Raw genomic sequence first — 16,477 nt, forward strand, 5'->3', positions numbered from 1 at the left:
AAAAAACAATTATTAAGTACCGTGAATACAATTAGAGCCACAATTGATTTTTAAGTGGCATTGACACTCTTCACAAGCTAGACTGAGAGGGTACATATGCATTTATATCTGCAGAGGTACCAAACATTGTGACAACGTTCCCAGACGAGTCCAAGTTATAAAACTCGAGTACTTGATCCTGTGCATCCTGACATTGGTAACTCAGGTGGCGATCAAAGGACTGGCGTAGTCTGTCAGACTTCTTTCCCTTTTCCGATTTGAATCCAAGCGCCCTCTTGATGGCTTTTACGAAAATAAGGAATATGTCCCATTTTTTAATGGAGGCTATCACAAACATGCAGTGGCCTTTCTTCCAGCCTGGGTTTCGCTCCGTGAAAAACTTAACGTGAGGGTTCTTCAATTCTTCCTTAGTGATAGGGGCAACGTAGTTCTTTAGTTGCGTCATTTCTCTCTCCAGTACAAAGGTATCTGGGTTGTAGACCTCATCAGGACGTCGGACCGAATTGGCAAAGTCGTTTATCAAATTCCGTTCAAATTCTGGTATCTCAGAGTGATAAGATGGATACACATTACCTAACGTTCGCTGAAAGGCCAAGTAGCTTTTGTAGCTAAAGCATTTTATAAGCAAATACACGGGGGTCTGGGGATGAAACAAAATTTCCTTGAGTATGTGGTAGAAAACGATGTAGTACAGAAGGGGGCCCCCTTGGTATTGATTCTCAAAGAAAGCCAGACCCATTTTGATGAGGGTACATTTCTGTCCGCCTTTAATTTCTGTGGCCTTGTCCAGTAGACACATGCCACGGAGTGAGCCATCAACTTTGTCACGACAAATGATAACAAATTTATAGCTGAGGACAGCTTTACGAAACATGTCAAAGGTCACGTCGGTATCGACTATATGCTTGCCAAATGAAAATAGCTCGTTCATTGAGGTAGTGTCCAGTAATGAGCTCTTGCAGACGTAGGCATGTAAACGGAGTCTATGGCTGACATTCCTACGAGTTCCTTTCCCACCAAAGGCAACGTTCCACAAAATAAAGTGCTCCCTCAGTTGGTATAGGACATTACCTATGACTCTTAGCAGTTTTCGGCCAAAATAGAACAGGAGAGTAACAAAGAGAACCCGCCAGAAGACACCAACTAGAAAGGCCTGCCACTGCATTTTGGAGTTTTGGGAGGGGCTCGTATTTGGGTGTGGCTGAAGGTGCAACCAAATTAATTAAAAACATGGCGTCATCTCTAAAGTTATTCACATCATTGTCTTGCTAATGCTAGCATTTCTTTGGAACAAAACAACAACAAGCTCCCACTGTCCTTTCAATATTCACACCAGGAACTCGCATGTGAAGCGACATAGGCGTGGCAGAGTATCGAAATCATGATTGGAGCAAGTGTGACAAGAGGAATCTCTCTAACTCGCTCTCTTCTCTCAAGGAATTGGTTGGAGATGGCCGGTACTAAAGCAGCCTATACTACAGTCTCTCCTCCTCACATGCAGCGCGAGGTACCACTCACCATCCAAAATCTCAACCCGTGCATCAGAGAGATGGAGTACGCGGTGAGAGGTGCTGTACCACTTGAAGCACTAAGGATAGCTAACGAGTTGAAACAGGTATTTATTGCGGGAGCTCAGTATAGTTTATATAAGAATTGATTTGATAGCTCCTCTATGTAAATAAATCATTAATCACTCTCATTTTTTGTGGGATTAGCTGTTAATTTTTCAGCAATTGTTTTTAATTATGCATTTTTGGCATGACTTCTAGGGCGTCAAGTATCCATTCAAGGAAGTTGTCTTTGCTAATATTGGTGATTGTCAAGGCACTGGTCAGAAACCCCTCACATTTGTGAGACAGCTCATAGCTTGCACTGCTGACACATCACTCCTTGATAAAGGAATCTATCCGCCCGATGTTTGCGAGAGAGCAAGAGCAATTCTTGCTGACTGTGGAGGTGCCAGCTTAGGTAATGTGAAACCACCAGATATGAATAAGAATGAAATCATAGATAATGAATATTATGCATTGATGTCATGGGCTGTATTATGTGCCATTATGTAACATTGATGTTGAATAGAATAGATACAATGTACATGTATGTTACTATTGTATGGCCATATATTGACATCTCTTTCATTCAATTGCCTATTCACTTCTCTCTATCATAGGCTCGTATACTGATTCACGCGGTATCACTATAATAAGGAAGCATGTGCAAGAGTTTATAACAGCACGTGATGGGATACCAGCAAACTACGAGAGCATATTCTTAACTAATGGAGCAACTGATGGTATAAAGGTAATGCTAATTGTTACAGGCAGCATGCATTGATAGTGTATTGTTATTGAAAGTTATATAGTCTGTATTGATATTATGTGAAGAATAACAGTGTACTGTTTGTGTTGGCTTTGGAGTGCACATGTCTTTTACTGTTTTCATTGAATGCATTGCTTTAGGCTGCCATAGCTTTGTGTTTGATGGAAGACAAGAAAGCTGGAGTGATGATACCAATACCTCAGTATCCTCTGTACAGTGCTGCCATTACTGAACTGAATGCTCATGCTGTAAGAGAGAGAGAGAGAGAGAGAGGATAAAGAAAACTGAAACTAATGTTTTAAATTTCAATAGATAAATTATTATCTTGATGAGGATAATGATTGGAGCATTCGTATGGAAGAGTTGGAGCGTTCCTTAGAAGAATCTATAAAAGAGAACAAGTCCAAGCCGAAAATTTTGGTTGTCATTAATCCTGGAAACCCAACAGGTAATCCTTGTATTAGTAACAGTACTACTTGAAAGAATATATTTATTGCTATGGTATACTTTATGTAGGTCAGTGTCTACCTGAGGATAATATGAAGGAAATTATCAAATTCTGTCACAGGAATAGTCTTCTTCTCTTAGCTGATGAGGTACTGTAAACTGTTTAGCTTTCATTATTGTCATTTCTTTTGTAGGTCTATCAGGAGAATGTTTATGTTGAAAGCAGGAATTTCAGCTCATTTAGGAAAGTCTTGCTTGAGATGGGAAAGGATTACAAAGACTTTCAGTTAATGTCCTTCAACTCAACATCTAAAGGCTTCATTGGAGAGTAAGGAGAGAAAGAAAAGAGAGATATTTGGATGAGAGAAAATGATGGTTAATTAACTGGGTATCATTTTTTAGGTGTGGTATCAGGGGTGGCTATGTTGAGATGATTGGGTTTCCCGAGGATCTACTCCAACAGGTGTACAAGGTTTTCTCTGTTCGTCTTTGCGCCAATTCCATTGGACAAGTTGTGGTTGATGTGATGGTTAAGCCACCGCAAAAAGGAGACCCATCATTTGAACTGTTTGATGAAGTAAGAATTACTAAGAAAGAGGGTGGGGAAAGAAATACAATGAGAATAAGTAGAAGAAAAAATTGTTCATATTTTAAAGTTAGCAGTGTAACTTTTTTATGATTTTTATTTTTAGGAGAGACAGTTTATTTTGCAGTCACTAAAAAGGAAGTCTGTCATGGTATATGAGAAGTTTAACAGCATACCTGGCATCAAGTGCAACAGGCTGCAAGGATCCATGTATGCATTCCCTCAGATTGAGATACCAGAAGGAGCTCTGAAAGATGCACATGTACATATAATAACTTCATTTAATACATGTACTTGTACTTTAAGCACTTTTAAATACCTGTAGCAAGTAAAATCATGCTAATTCCAATATTTGAGGATTGGAAAAATTCACAATAATTTAGGCCAAAATTTTTATTTTATTGCTGAATATGAAAATACTGGAGGCTAGCTTTATAGTTTCATTTTATTATAGAAAGAGGATCCTAATATGACCCTTGATACATTCTATTGTCTTGAGTTGTTGCGTCAAGAAGGAATTTGTTTTGTCCCTGGTACAGGGTTTGGGCAGAGACCAGGAACCTTGCATATAAGGTAAAGCACTATTAATCTGTTGCATACCTGAAGCAATAATAATTTATTGCACCTATTTCACTTATTTAATTTTGTATTTTTCCCATTTTAGGACAACTATTCTACCTAAAGAGGATGTGTTGGGTCGTGTTCTGGAGCGCTTTGAAAGCTTTCACAAGAAATTTACGGCTAAATACCAGTAGCTGTATACACGTGGAACCTTTTGCAACCTTTCATGAGTCACATTTTAGTTGCATAAAATGTGGCCATTATAATTTATTTTTTTAAATAATAATGCTAATTGTTTTTTGTGCCATAATAGTGAATAATTATTATTAATAAATAATTCTATAACCAGTTCAGCTAAACACTCTCATCCAGATGGTGCAGTATGAGTATTAATACATTACAAGTACTTTCACTGGCCGATCATTGATAAGACAGTGTGTACTTGATCTGCCAAATCCTTTCCTGAATAAAGAAAATTTAAGTTTTCAGAGTTCCATGAATGATTGGGTAATAATATCATACATGATGTACCTTCACTTTTCAATGAATTGAATGTTTTAGAAAGCTCTTGGTGTAAAAATTTATGCTTTATTAAAACCTTTGTCTAAAAACAAATTCATATTTAATCTCTCACTATACATTGTACCTTGCTACAATTATACAGTAAAGAGTGAACCCCAACTGTCACTACTTTGATAAATTTTTCCTCTTCAGTTTTCAAACATTTGATAAAAATATCCATCACTTTCTCTATAAATAAACATTAATTTATTCATTATTGCATTGACTTACCATTGGAAGCAAGAGGAGCTTTGCTAGGGCCATAGAAACAAAGATTTCTCAATATAGCGACACAATTGAGTTTGTCTCTTCTCCTTTTTAAATGTGCCCACAAGTCACACAGTAGATCCACTGAACCTAATCAAACAAAGCGAATGTGAAGCAATTCTATTGTAATGAATCCATCATGATACCTTGTAGCTTGGCTACTAAACTCATTCCATCATTAGTGAAAGTATAGTTAACAAGTAGATGGAGCCATTCAGTGACAAGAAGATAAGGAGAAGAGGAGGCAGAATGTTTCGCTAGATCAACTTTAGGATTAATGAGGAGAAATGAAGAGAGGAAATTCGTCTATTAAAAAAAGTATTAAAATTTAAAACCAAGCTCATGCGTATACCTTTTTAATAACAGCTCTGCATTCTTGTGAAGAGACAGAGTTACATAAAACAGAGAATAGATCTACCAGGACAAGAGAGTAAGGAGGTGGAGAGCATTGATCTGTTGACGTGCTCTTCATGTTGGATAGGATGGATAATGATGCTGTCTTTAGTAACTGCTGATATAAACTAACGCCACTAACAACTGTAGGACCTTTGCCATCATTCAACATAGCCAAATGAGCTGCAGGAAAAAAATATAAACTTATGTTCTGTATTTTTATGGTTGGTTTACCCTCAGGACAATGTGCAGTAAAAACAGTTAGGAGCTGTAAAAATGGCTTGAGTAGAGTCATATTGATAACTATCGATGGCCACAAAATACTGAGAGCATTCATGAGGCCAGCTTTAACAGCTACCAACTAATTCAAAATGAGAAGGATCTGACATAAAAACAAAGAAAGAATAATCTAATACCTTAAGTGAATTGTTGTCATGAAGTGCATTCTGAAGGAGTTTAAAACATTTGACTATTTCCTTAACTTCAGTGTATACTGTTTTCTATTACAGATAATATGAAAAAGAGATTATACATTAATATATAATACTTTTTTCCTATTAGATGATTTAGCTAGAGAATCAACAGTCAATTTAGTGTGAAGTGATATAAGTTGCTCAGTCACTGATTCCACCAGACCAGCTAAAACAGAACACATGTAAATGGATATAAACCATACATACAAACCTTCCATCATAATCTCTTTAGCTGTCTGGCTTGATGCTAGTAAAAGACACAGTCCAATCCATGAGAGTTCTCTCACTAGAGCTAGTTTTTCGTTTTCCCCTTCTACTGGCTTGACTTCAAACTTTTCCCATAAAGTCATTGATAACTCCCTCACTGTATCACTGTCAAGAGCAGAGAGAAGAGAGAAAGAGAGAGAGGAGGACCTGGAAGCACTGGAAGATGATGATGGAGAGAGAGACGAAAAGGAAGAGGAGGAGGAAGGTGAGAGGATGGAGCCTTGAGATGATGAACTGAGAGGTCTTTTAACATGACATCTTGATAGGAGTCTAGATAAAAGTGTCAGACAGTTTACTGATAGTTCTTGTATCTCGAATGTTAGACTGTACACCAACAACTCTAATGAGAGGAAAGAATTAGAGAAATTAATGAAGCAAAAATCATAGTAAACGTATAGTAGGAATAAAATTGTCAGTGGATTGTCAAGTTGCTCAAAAATTAGGCATATACATGATCTTATATGTTGTATAGAAAGTTTGAACTGATTCCAATCAAATTCAGATTTTTATGAATTTTTAAAGTTGCTCCAAATGCCATGCACTGTATTGTAGTGCTTGTCAGCTCATGAAGCTCATCCTATTTAGCTCACTTAGCATGCTTTGTGGGAAACCCTATTGGATAAGGTGCATCATGTTTTATGTGTATGTATTGTAGTTTTGTAGTTTAAGGTTCTACCTGTGAAGTTCTTCCATTCTTCAATCAAGCACTTCCATACAATCTCTTCTCTCTCAGAAATGGCCTCTCTCTTTTTTTCTTCTTCCGTCAGTCCTCGTAAAAATTTAACAATCTCTAGACACAACGCATCAAATTTTGAAGCACAGCCTACAAAATTATACGATCATTTTAAAAAATTGCACATGAAATTCATCCACCTTGTGGCAGAATATCCCTCCATTGCATTAACTGGAGGGAATGAGATGCTGTGGCTTTGAGTTGGTCATGTGACATTATCCCTTGATCATGTGACTCAATGCAAGAGCTGTTGATAGTTGATACAGAAATGACATGAAGCAAAGCTATGACTCTAATATATAGATCAAGCCATGACACTGCTAGACTGAAAACAAAAGAGAATGAAATATAGTAGTATTATATATTATAATGACTCACTTATCCCACAGTGATGGAGAAATGATGAAAATAAATTTAAAAATACTAGATTTTAGTAGCCTATTATAAATGAAGAATTTTATCCAATCGGTGAATATTTCTTATACATGATTAAAATATTTCTATTATTAGTGCTTACCTAATAATAAATGTCACCATGTCCTTCAATACGGTAGCTCTTATTGCAGTTTCTTTTAATGATAGAGCAATACTCACAAACTGGCACATGCCAGAAACTACTAAAAACTGACAGTCACTGAAGTAACGATAAGTCAGGACCTTCCAGTCTACAAAACCAGTCAGACCGGTCCTTTCAACTTGTTTGTCCTGATGATCGAGCGACTGGGATTCTTGTATAACTTTCTTTGCTTCCTCAAGAGTTAGTATTTCATCACAATTAGCAATAAGTTGATCAAAAGCAGATAAAAGGCACTTCATCAATCCAGTATCCTCCATTAGCTCACTAATATCATTATCATACTCTCCATGATATATGATATTAACTGATATGGTAAAAGCCTTAAAAAAGAGAAAGAGAGAGAGAGTGGTAAAGCTATACAAAAAGACAACTAAATATATATATATATGTGTGTGTAAATATAATTAGAAAAAAAGATATAAAAGATAAATGGAACTGAAATGGGAATATATTTTTAAAATTAACTTGATGTCTAATCCAATCAGATTCAGTGTGACTCATTCCAGTATCAATCATTGCTCCAAGCAGCCCGTTAGTGTGGAGTTCTTTCCATGATCTCAGTAGCACTTTGACTCCATTCGATTGTGAAGAAATGATTGATAATATGCTGTATGTAGCACAGGAGACCTGAGAATGAGAGAGAGGAGGTTCATATAAGATTTGTATGGTCATGCAGTCACTATTACAAATACTCAAAAATTGAGAATAAATGCTCACTTGATTGTCTCTGTCATGGAGCAATGAGTGTATCCATAATAGGCTGTTGTCATCATCCAACCAGTTAATAATGGTATCATTATTATCCTAAATTATTATAAAGAAGAGAAAACTTTTAACATATACATGTACACGTAACTCAAAAATTTATAGTCGGAATTGGCTTGAACTTTCTACATAGCATAAGTACATCAATATGTATCAGAAAATGTAATAAAACTCAGGGGTGATTTTGGAGCCATTTTTTGGAAAAAACCATGGGCTATAGCCTTGGGTATTTTTCAAAAATCGGCCATTTTTTAAAATGGCCATAACTCGAAAAATTAAAGTCGGAATCAGCTCAAACTTTCTACACAGCATAAGGACATCAATATGTATCAGAAAATGTAATAAAAATGGGGGGTGATTTCGGAGCCATTTTTTGGAAAAAACCATGGGCTATAGCCTTGGGTATTTTTCAGAAATCAGCCATTTTTTAAAATGGCCGTAACTTGAAAAATTAAAGTCGGAATCAGCTCAAACTTTCTACACAGCATAAGGACATCAATATGTATCAGAAAATGTAATAAAACTTAGGGGTGATTTCGGAGCCATTTTTTTGAAAAAACCATGGGCTATAGCCTTGGGTATTTTTCAGAAATCAGCCATTTTTTAAAATGGCTGTAACTTGAAAAATTAAAGTCGGAATCAGCTCAAACTTTCTACACAGCATAAGTACATCAATATGTATCAGAAAATGTAATAAAAATTGGGGGTGATTTCGGAGTCATTTTTTGGAAAAAACCATGGGCTATAGCCTTGGGTATTTTTCAGAAATCAGCCATTTTTTAAAATGGCCGTAACTTGAAAAATTAAAGTCGGAATCAGCTCAAACTTTCTACACAGCATAAGGACATCAATATGTATCAGAAAATGTAATAAAACTTAGGGGTGATTTCAGAGCCATTTTTTGGAAAAAACCATGGGCTATAGCCTTGGGCATTTTTCAGAAATCGGCCATTTTAAAAATGGCCATAACTTGAAAAATTAAAGTCGAAATCAGCTCAAACTTTCTACACAGCATAAGTACATCAATATTTATCAGAAAATATAATAAAAATTGGGGGTGATTTCGGAGCCATTTTTTGGAAAAAACCATGGGCTATAGCCTTGGGTATTTTTCAGAAAATAGCCTGCTTCATGTAAACAATTACTTTGTCATTGCTGATGCTCATTGAATGTATGATGAACAATAAATAAGAAAGACATTGTACACACAATCTTGTAATTCCTTTTAGCATAAAAGAGCCAAAGGATGTACCTCTCTCAGTCACTGATGACCATATTAACTGAGAAAAAGAGAAATTAAACATTTAAGAGATGCAAAGTAAAAATAGATACATAAAAATAGTAAAGATCCTATACCTACCTTTCTTACTGAGGCCATTAATGAACTTAATGCATCAATCCTGTCAAAATTCACATTATTTCTATAATAAAATTATAATGAGTGCTCATCGATATACCCTCTTATGTCATTCTACAAGAGTAGCATGCACAATGTACAGTACCTGCTAATGTTCTTCAAGATATTAAGGATACATTGAAGAGACAAATATAAGACAGACCTATCATTTGAGTCTGAGCTGATGACTTGTGTCAGTATTAGTAGCAATGAAACATTATGAGCTGGTGCCTCAGTCAATGACTGAGATACAAATAAAAGAAACTCTTTCACTAGCTCCCTAAATAATTACAAAAATATAACCAGCAAAACTTCACAATGTACATACACTATTACTTGTTCGTGTCTTCTTCTCTACAAAATAAATGTCTAACGAGAAAACCATCTTTTGAAGCTACCGAGCTCAATAACCACTCCCATTGTGATCGACCAATCAAATTAGAAGAAATGGATCTTAAACAACTAAGGGTAGACACTGCAATGTTTTCGTCTTCCTTGGTCTTTGGGGCTTTAGTAAGGAACTTTTGAAATACTTCTTGAATATTAAACGAGAGGCTCTTGTGGGAGGAGGCAGAGAGAGGGGAGAGCAAGAGGGAGACTTTTAAAGACTCGAAAACAGGAAAAACTCGCTTGACTGGTCTAGCAAGCAAACTTAAATAATATCCAGCCTAAAGAAAATAAAAAACAAAGTATTATAAAGCAGAAACAGCATACAATATATGCATGATCTAATCTACAAGTATCAATGAATGTACACAAACATGAAACATATGTATATGCACATACACATTTAACTCACCATAGTATAACATGAAGTGTATAGGAGAGACTGTAAATCAAATAGAACATTTGACAATTCAAGTCTAGTGATATCTTCACCAAAAAGAAACTCCTCCCCTTTTAGAAACGGCCCCTCCCCCATCCTATCCCCCTCTCCATTAGCGGAGGGGATATTGTCCACACCCCTAGCAACAGCTAATGCATAATGAAGCCAGAGTCTCCTACGATTAGGAGGAGAGGATGTCATATGAGTTGGAGCGGGAGAAGTTGTACTGGTGGGCAGAGACAAAGGCTGGACAGAAAATGGCAACTGGATACTATAAAAAAATAAAATGGTCATTTACAAATGGTCACCACATCTCTCTCTCTCTTACTGTGGAAGGAATAAGGTGTTCATCTTTATTACGTTGACTGGAGGAGAAGGACTGAACTGAAGAATAGCTGAAAATACTATTAGTGATATGATCTGTGATACTAGACACCTGATAGACTTGTATATGAATGAAACTGAGAGAAGAGAGAGAGAGAGAGAGAGAGAGAGAGAGCTAAACAGTGATTATATATATATATATATATATATGACAATATAATAGATGGCTAAAATTATTAACTTTTTGTGCCATTAAATATAATCATACCTCTAAATAATGTGAACATAAACTGATGATTGGACACGATGACATTCCTAACTGTACCACTGCCCAGGACTAGCAGCTGGAGACAATTGAGAGAAGAGGATAAAATGTCTTCCCTTTCTTTAACAGTCTTTGTCTGATCTGTTAGGATTATCCTCTGGAGAAGAGAGAGAAGGCCTTCCCTGACTGCCATCTCATGCAAAGAGATATCTGGAGAAGAGAGAGAGGGAGAGAGAGAGAGAGAAATAAGACAGATAGTAAGGCAGGTAGCATAGGTTATACCTTTTAATATACTACTCAGTTGATCCAATGCTGAGACTCTTAATGATACATCAACTTTTATAGATCCAGCAACTGATAAAAGATTGCAAATATCCTCACACTACAGAGAGAGAGAGTGGAAAAGGAGGGTAGACCAATAAAAAAGTGAAGTTAAGCAAGTGAATGCTTCTTTCTTTAATGTTGCACCTTAAAGGTTGAAGAACTAAGAGCAAGTGATGGACAATAGAAATGTAATAAAGGAGGCAAAGGAGATGAGACAAGGAGAACATCAGAGAAATCCACCATTGATTTCTCTCCATACTCTCTCATTAACTTGTCAAATGACTTCTCACGAATACTAAGAACAGAAATCCCATTAGCAAAACACGAAATAATTGTGTACCTTTTAATCTTTGAGTAGAGCATGCGAAGGAGCGAGGATGTCCTTATTTGGGAAGAGGCACAATCAAGTAAAATATAAATTAAAGGGAGCACATTATCGTGAGAAGATTGAGCAGAAAACTACAAGAAATAATGTAACTTGTGAACTAAACTCATCTACTCCCATACCTCAACGAATGGTAAGGATTGCAATAAAGTCTGCAATTGCTTGTCCCAAGTCTCTTTATTATTATTATTATTATTAGTATCATTATTTTTCTTAATATCTAAGACAATCATTGATATTAAAGGCAATGCCAGTCCTTTTAAATCCTCAGAGAGCATGTCCTGACACAAGGAAAGGACAAACCCAGAAGGAAACAGGACAGGAGACAGCCTTGTGCAGCTTCCTTCTAAGAAGACCTAGCAAAAGAAGTGCAAATGAGAATGTGGTTTTTAGCAAAAGGACCACAGACGCATGAATATCATTAAAGGCTGACCACAAGGGCAACCCACTAGTGCCTGAGCAATATTCCCAGTATATAAAGCGAGCTAGGGCCACTAGACAGATCAAGACTGTACTCACTAGGATCATTTCTGTAGTACATGTCCCACCGCTAGAAAACACTCTAGCAACAACACCAAGCCACGATGAAGAGATGGAGTTTCCTCCTCTGAGCGTGAAGCTTGCATTGGATCTGTCCTTGGTGCTACACCAAGGCTGTGTCCTTTGCATTGAGGAGCATTCCTTCTTTCCTCTTGGAGGAAAAGGGAGGAGGAGGAAACATCCAGAGTGGTTTTTTAACTTTTTAAAAGTCTCTTTTGGTATAAAAAACATTTGATGTACATTTAAATGTCATATTTGTATTATCCTAAATGTAGCACAATTAGACAAACCTTGTATGACTTGTAGGCTGCCATTTTAACTTCTCTTCTTTCATGAGATGCTAAATTAATTAAGAACTTGTGACATTTCGTAATCAGATCTACATCATCCCCTTTACCTGAAAGCCTACATGCATTAATAACAATAATCAATTACTAATAAGATCTACTCACAATATTTTACTGATATTCTCAATTGCTAGCGTCACAAATCTCTTCTCATTAGGACCCCAACAAAAAGACAGACCAGACAAACTGTCCCCAGCTACTTCCAATAACTGGATGGGCATAATATTAGTGGGTTTAGTTTCGTCAAAAAATGAAAGAAAACGATAGAGTTGTTCAAAAGACGAGCAAAGAGCTCTTTCCTTGATTAAAAGCTGCAAAAATAAAACAATAATAATTATAAGCAATGTACTTGTCTTACATTACAGAGTCCATTATCAGTGGATTGAATGAATGAATCTAATGATCCTAATATTGCGTTGTTACTATTAATAATAATATTAACAAAAGGATCGGCGAGAATCTCCTTGAATACAACACAAACTTGTGAGGACAACAAGTACTAAAATAAAAATATATATAATTAATTCATAAGCTACAACTATGTAATTACTATGCATCAAAATTTGCTACCCAATACAATACACAATTATATTAAATTATTATAATACTTACTTTATCATTAGCTTCAAAGAGATGAGAGGAATGGCATAAGAGTAGAGTGAACCAGTAAGACAAAAGACCCGCTAGTGGACATATCAACTTTAAGAGAAGGTGAGGGGTCAACCCGCTCTCCCTACACCTCCTCAGTTTCGAGAGACACTTAATAACAGCACCAGCAAAGACATCGAGTGTCTCTATGATCTATTGTTAGTAGAGAGAGGAGGAGGGAAGTGATATAATTATTATAAGATCAGCTCACTTTCTCTTTTGAAATCTGACCGTGTCCCTTTACAAGGATAAGTAGTAGATCTGAAACACATGAGCAACACTCTAAACACCTCCCAAACATTGAATACAGCTCGTCGCCAGGAAAATCATGACTCCGGCAACCAAAATCGAGCCAAGGCAAATGTCGATCAAGAGAGAGAAGTAACAGGTCGACAAGGACAGATAGAACGTTGCAGCAAAATGTTTGAATGCTGATTTCCTTAGACGCAAGATGAATGAGCATGTCTTTGGGGTGATCCTCGACATCTTTTGATAATAATTTATAACTAAACAGGTGATGGCTATCTTGTGCCAAAGGATTAATCTGCACTTCTAGTCTACCAGTTAGTTTGTGTACAAGAGAGAGAAGAGTAGAAAGAGGAGGAGTGTGATCACCTGTCCTAATGTGGACATCTTCTTTTAACTTTTCTAAAAGATGCTAGAAAGAAAGAAAGAGAGAAAGAATTTTAAAAAAGAAAGAGAGAAACAAAAAAGAAATAAAAAATGTTTGTTAAAAAAGGAAAGAGAGAGAGGAGAGAGTTTATTACTTCAACAATATCAGGTCTTTGAAGGAACACTTCTGGAGGAAAATCGTTGAGTAACACTTCCTCAATGAAGCCCCAAGTACTGGTGACACACCCCCTGTCACCAGACTGGAGGCGTGACAATGTACTCCCCAAAACTTTGATGTCAACTTTCGACAGCGGTAACCATGGAAATGACCCTAACTTTAGGGTAGCATCGTAACTGTTGTTCAAAGAATCACGAGTAGGAGGGGGTGTGGCCAAAACAGAATCAATCTTAGGACCATCACTAGACAATAAATGAGTTTGTGAGAGATTACTGCCGATACTAAGAGTTGAATGGGTGTGGTCTGAATTAGGGGATGCTGTTTGGTGGGTGTGGATATGGGTGTGGTTAAAAGATGGAGACGTAATAGGGGAAGCACTCCCAATGGATGGATGGCTACTGCTGCTGGTGTGACTATGATCAGTAAAAGATGATGGAAGGTGCAGTAGTTTCTCTAACATTTCGTCAACCATTTCTTGACATGAAGGATTGACATGAGGTCTCAACTGAGAGAGGAACTCGACCCCACCCACTTCCTGGAGCGTTGTGACTGCCGCCTCAAACTACATGTACAAATGTACAATTAATAATAATTATTATTATTAATAATAATTAATAATAATAATAATGATAATAATAATAACAATAATTCCAACAACGAAAACAATAATAAATTATTATTATTATTATTTACTTCAGTTGCATCTCTAAGTATTTCCAGTGCTAGTCCTTCGTGTATCCATTTCTCGTGATTGAACCACTCCATGAGGTGTATCAGGAAGCGCCTCTCATTGGATAGCTGCGAGGCTGTGATGAGTCCACTGCTCAGTTTAAACTTGATGCTCCTCAAAGCTCTGGACCTGACATCTACCAGAGGGTGACCTAAGGAAAGGAAAAGAAAAGTATTCGTATCTACCAGCTTTAAAGAGTCTCTCAAGCCATCTTTCTAAATTGCTTACTTATTTTTTTTAGCAGTTCTCTGTAACTTCCATGATCTTCCTCCTGGGATTCCGCCATTTTATTTGCCACGCCCAAGATAATTTCCGCTTGAATTGGTTCCACATACCGATAGATCATATTCATAGTGTACCTCATAGTGTACTATTAGTAGTAGCAAGAGTTTTGATATGAAATAATAGGCATGGTTATAAATATTATAACAATGGTAATTTTTAAAACGAATTTTAGAAATAAAAATTATAAAGGACTCGACTTGAGTAGTAATAAAGTCGAAGAGCCTTGAATTTTTACATGATGTTAATATTAGGTTGCAAACATTATCATTGTATTTGTACATGTATGTTAAACCATATAAAGTTAATTTGCCTAGTCTTTTGACAAAACTGTTTTAAAGAGCTCATTCAAATGTAGATGATAGTGATGTGTCAGTGTCACTATTATAAGCTGCATGTTAGCTGTGAACTCAGAAGATTCAATTCTTGGCAACACTAAGTGCTACTAGCTATTATTGGTAACATGCCAAGCTTTTGTGAATTCATTATTATTGGTGACAATGAAGCTTTTCTAGTTTAGTACAGCACCAAAATGACTACTGACATAAAGTACTGGAAGAAAAAGTGGGAAGAAGATGGAGGAATTCAGTGTGGGCACATAGACTACGTTGAAACTATCTTGAAGGTATCAAATGATAGTTTATTAAAAGAACAAATTCTATAATATTGATTAAATTATATATGTGTTGTTAATTTTATGTTCTTTTCACCCCTCACTCTTTCTTCTTTTCATGTCTGCTTGTCTATATGAACAATTGTGTGTGTGTTTTTCCCTTGCATTCTCTTCTTTCCCTGGCTGACATAGTGTTCTATGTTAGACTATCAGTGTTTTACTGTACTTTCATTTCTCCTCTCTGTCTGTCTATGCTATGTTGCACTGTAAAGTTAAATAAAAAAATTAATAAATAAATAAATAAAACTGTAGAACAACTATGATTTCCTAACAGCTGGTAGAGATAGATGCTCTGTATTTGTTCCTCTCTGTGGTAAGAGTCTTGACATGAAGTGGTTGGCAGCTCAGAAAGGCCACAATGTTGTTGGCATTGACATTGTGGATTTATCAGCTCAGCAATTCTTTGCTGAAAATAATGTTCCATTTAATAAATGTAAGACAAAGTATGCATTGCATAGAATATTCAACTGATCTTTTAGATACGATTGATGATGATTTCTTTGTATATGAATCAACAGAAAATGCAATCAAAATTAAATTCTTTGTTGGAGATATTTTTGATGTCTCGGCTCAGTCGGCTGGGTACTTTGATGCTGTCTGGGATTGTAATGCTCTGGTAGCCATAAAGCCTCCAGACAGAAATAAATATATATGCAAGATTGATTCTCTATTGAAGCCTTCTGGCTGCATCCTTCTTTCTACTTATGAGTATGACCCAACTCTTCATAATACTGATCCATATCCTATGACTCCTGATGATATTAAATTGCTTTTCTCTTCATTTTATGTCCAATTAGTTGAAACAATGGATGCATCAGAATACTTTAACTTTAAGTTTCCTTGGTCAAAAAGACACGTGTTTCAAATAAAAAGGAAATAGTAAAAGGAGACAGAATCTTGAACACATTATATAATAATAAATACTAGATCTACTATATATTATGTAGTTACAATAATTTGAATAAAAATGATAGCAACAACAATAATGAAAATTAATG

The 16,477-nt window shown here is 36.2% G+C and overlaps 3 protein-coding genes across 4 annotated transcripts; 2 read left to right on the plus strand and 1 right to left on the minus strand.

Moving 5' to 3' along the window:
- The first annotated feature begins 1,225 nt into the window (after nucleotides 1–1,225).
- LOC100634012 (alanine aminotransferase 1-like) lies at nucleotides 1,226–4,262 on the plus strand. The gene is made up of 11 exons (XM_019993772.1): nucleotides 1,226–1,615; nucleotides 1,770–1,968; nucleotides 2,171–2,301; nucleotides 2,460–2,567; nucleotides 2,632–2,767; nucleotides 2,836–2,915; nucleotides 2,961–3,094; nucleotides 3,169–3,343; nucleotides 3,459–3,614; nucleotides 3,807–3,925; nucleotides 4,017–4,262. The coding sequence occupies exons 1-11, from the start codon at nucleotides 1,382–1,384 to the stop codon at nucleotides 4,105–4,107; spliced, it is 1,563 nt and encodes a 520-aa protein (XP_019849331.1). The 5' UTR covers nucleotides 1,226–1,381; the 3' UTR covers nucleotides 4,108–4,262.
- On the minus strand, nucleotides 4,141–14,858 carry LOC109580505 (uncharacterized). 2 transcript variants are annotated; one of them, XM_019993771.1, is made up of 35 exons: nucleotides 14,753–14,858; nucleotides 14,488–14,675; nucleotides 13,772–14,356; nucleotides 13,216–13,662; nucleotides 12,969–13,157; nucleotides 12,715–12,855; nucleotides 12,462–12,667; nucleotides 12,300–12,414; nucleotides 11,592–11,825; nucleotides 11,425–11,543; nucleotides 11,229–11,379; nucleotides 11,043–11,142; nucleotides 10,764–10,970; nucleotides 10,500–10,632; nucleotides 10,145–10,442; nucleotides 9,682–10,013; nucleotides 9,452–9,625; nucleotides 9,310–9,370; nucleotides 9,095–9,229; nucleotides 7,902–7,988; nucleotides 7,650–7,811; nucleotides 7,125–7,504; nucleotides 6,986–7,045; nucleotides 6,748–6,932; nucleotides 6,551–6,697; nucleotides 5,819–6,214; nucleotides 5,682–5,773; nucleotides 5,551–5,634; nucleotides 5,369–5,495; nucleotides 5,094–5,317; nucleotides 4,888–5,047; nucleotides 4,706–4,831; nucleotides 4,560–4,663; nucleotides 4,445–4,517; nucleotides 4,141–4,375 (listed from the first exon to the last, which is right to left on the minus strand). In XM_019993771.1, the coding sequence occupies exons 1-35, from the start codon at nucleotides 14,808–14,810 to the stop codon at nucleotides 4,323–4,325; spliced, it is 6,333 nt and encodes a 2,110-aa protein (XP_019849330.1). In that variant the 5' UTR covers nucleotides 14,811–14,858; the 3' UTR covers nucleotides 4,141–4,322. The 2 variants fall into 2 exon arrangements, with proteins under 2 accessions (XP_019849330.1, XP_019849329.1); XM_019993770.1 differs by having other exon boundaries at nucleotides 4,141–4,517.
- An 895-nt stretch (nucleotides 14,859–15,753) lies between these two features.
- LOC105316917 (thiopurine S-methyltransferase-like) lies at nucleotides 15,754–16,474 on the plus strand. The gene is made up of 2 exons (XM_019993773.1): nucleotides 15,754–15,912; nucleotides 15,959–16,474. The coding sequence occupies exons 1-2, from the start codon at nucleotides 15,807–15,809 to the stop codon at nucleotides 16,357–16,359; spliced, it is 507 nt and encodes a 168-aa protein (XP_019849332.1). The 5' UTR covers nucleotides 15,754–15,806; the 3' UTR covers nucleotides 16,360–16,474.
- Nucleotides 16,475–16,477: the final 3 nt, after the last annotated feature.

This window comes from Amphimedon queenslandica, unplaced genomic scaffold (genome assembly GCF_000090795.2).
Source record: "Amphimedon queenslandica unplaced genomic scaffold, v1.1 AMPQUscaffold_13489, whole genome shotgun sequence".
NCBI classification, from domain to species: Eukaryota; Metazoa; Porifera; class Demospongiae; order Haplosclerida; family Niphatidae; genus Amphimedon; species Amphimedon queenslandica.

Coding starts and splice junctions, on each gene's coding strand:
- LOC105316917 (XM_019993773.1), top strand. CDS start 15,807: ATGAAGTGGTTGGCAGCTCAGAAAGGCCACAATGTTGTTGGCATTGAC. Junction 15,913..15,958: donor TAATGTTCCATTTAATAAAT/GTAAGACAAAGT, acceptor CTGATCTTTTAG/ATACGATTGATGATGATTTC.
- LOC109580505 (XM_019993770.1), bottom strand. CDS start 14,810: ATGGCGGAATCCCAGGAGGAAGATCATGGAAGTTACAGAGAACTGCTA. Junction 5,635..5,681: donor AATCATCTAATAGGAAAAAA/GTATTATATATT, acceptor TATCTGTAATAG/AAAACAGTATACACTGAAGT. Junction 4,832..4,887: donor TTTAGTAGCCAAGCTACAAG/GTATCATGATGG, acceptor TTGTTTGATTAG/GTTCAGTGGATCTACTGTGT.
- LOC100634012 (XM_019993772.1), top strand. CDS start 1,382: ATGATTGGAGCAAGTGTGACAAGAGGAATCTCTCTAACTCGCTCTCTT. Junction 3,344..3,458: donor CATTTGAACTGTTTGATGAA/GTAAGAATTACT, acceptor TTTTATTTTTAG/GAGAGACAGTTTATTTTGCA. Junction 3,926..4,016: donor CCAGGAACCTTGCATATAAG/GTAAAGCACTAT, acceptor TTCCCATTTTAG/GACAACTATTCTACCTAAAG.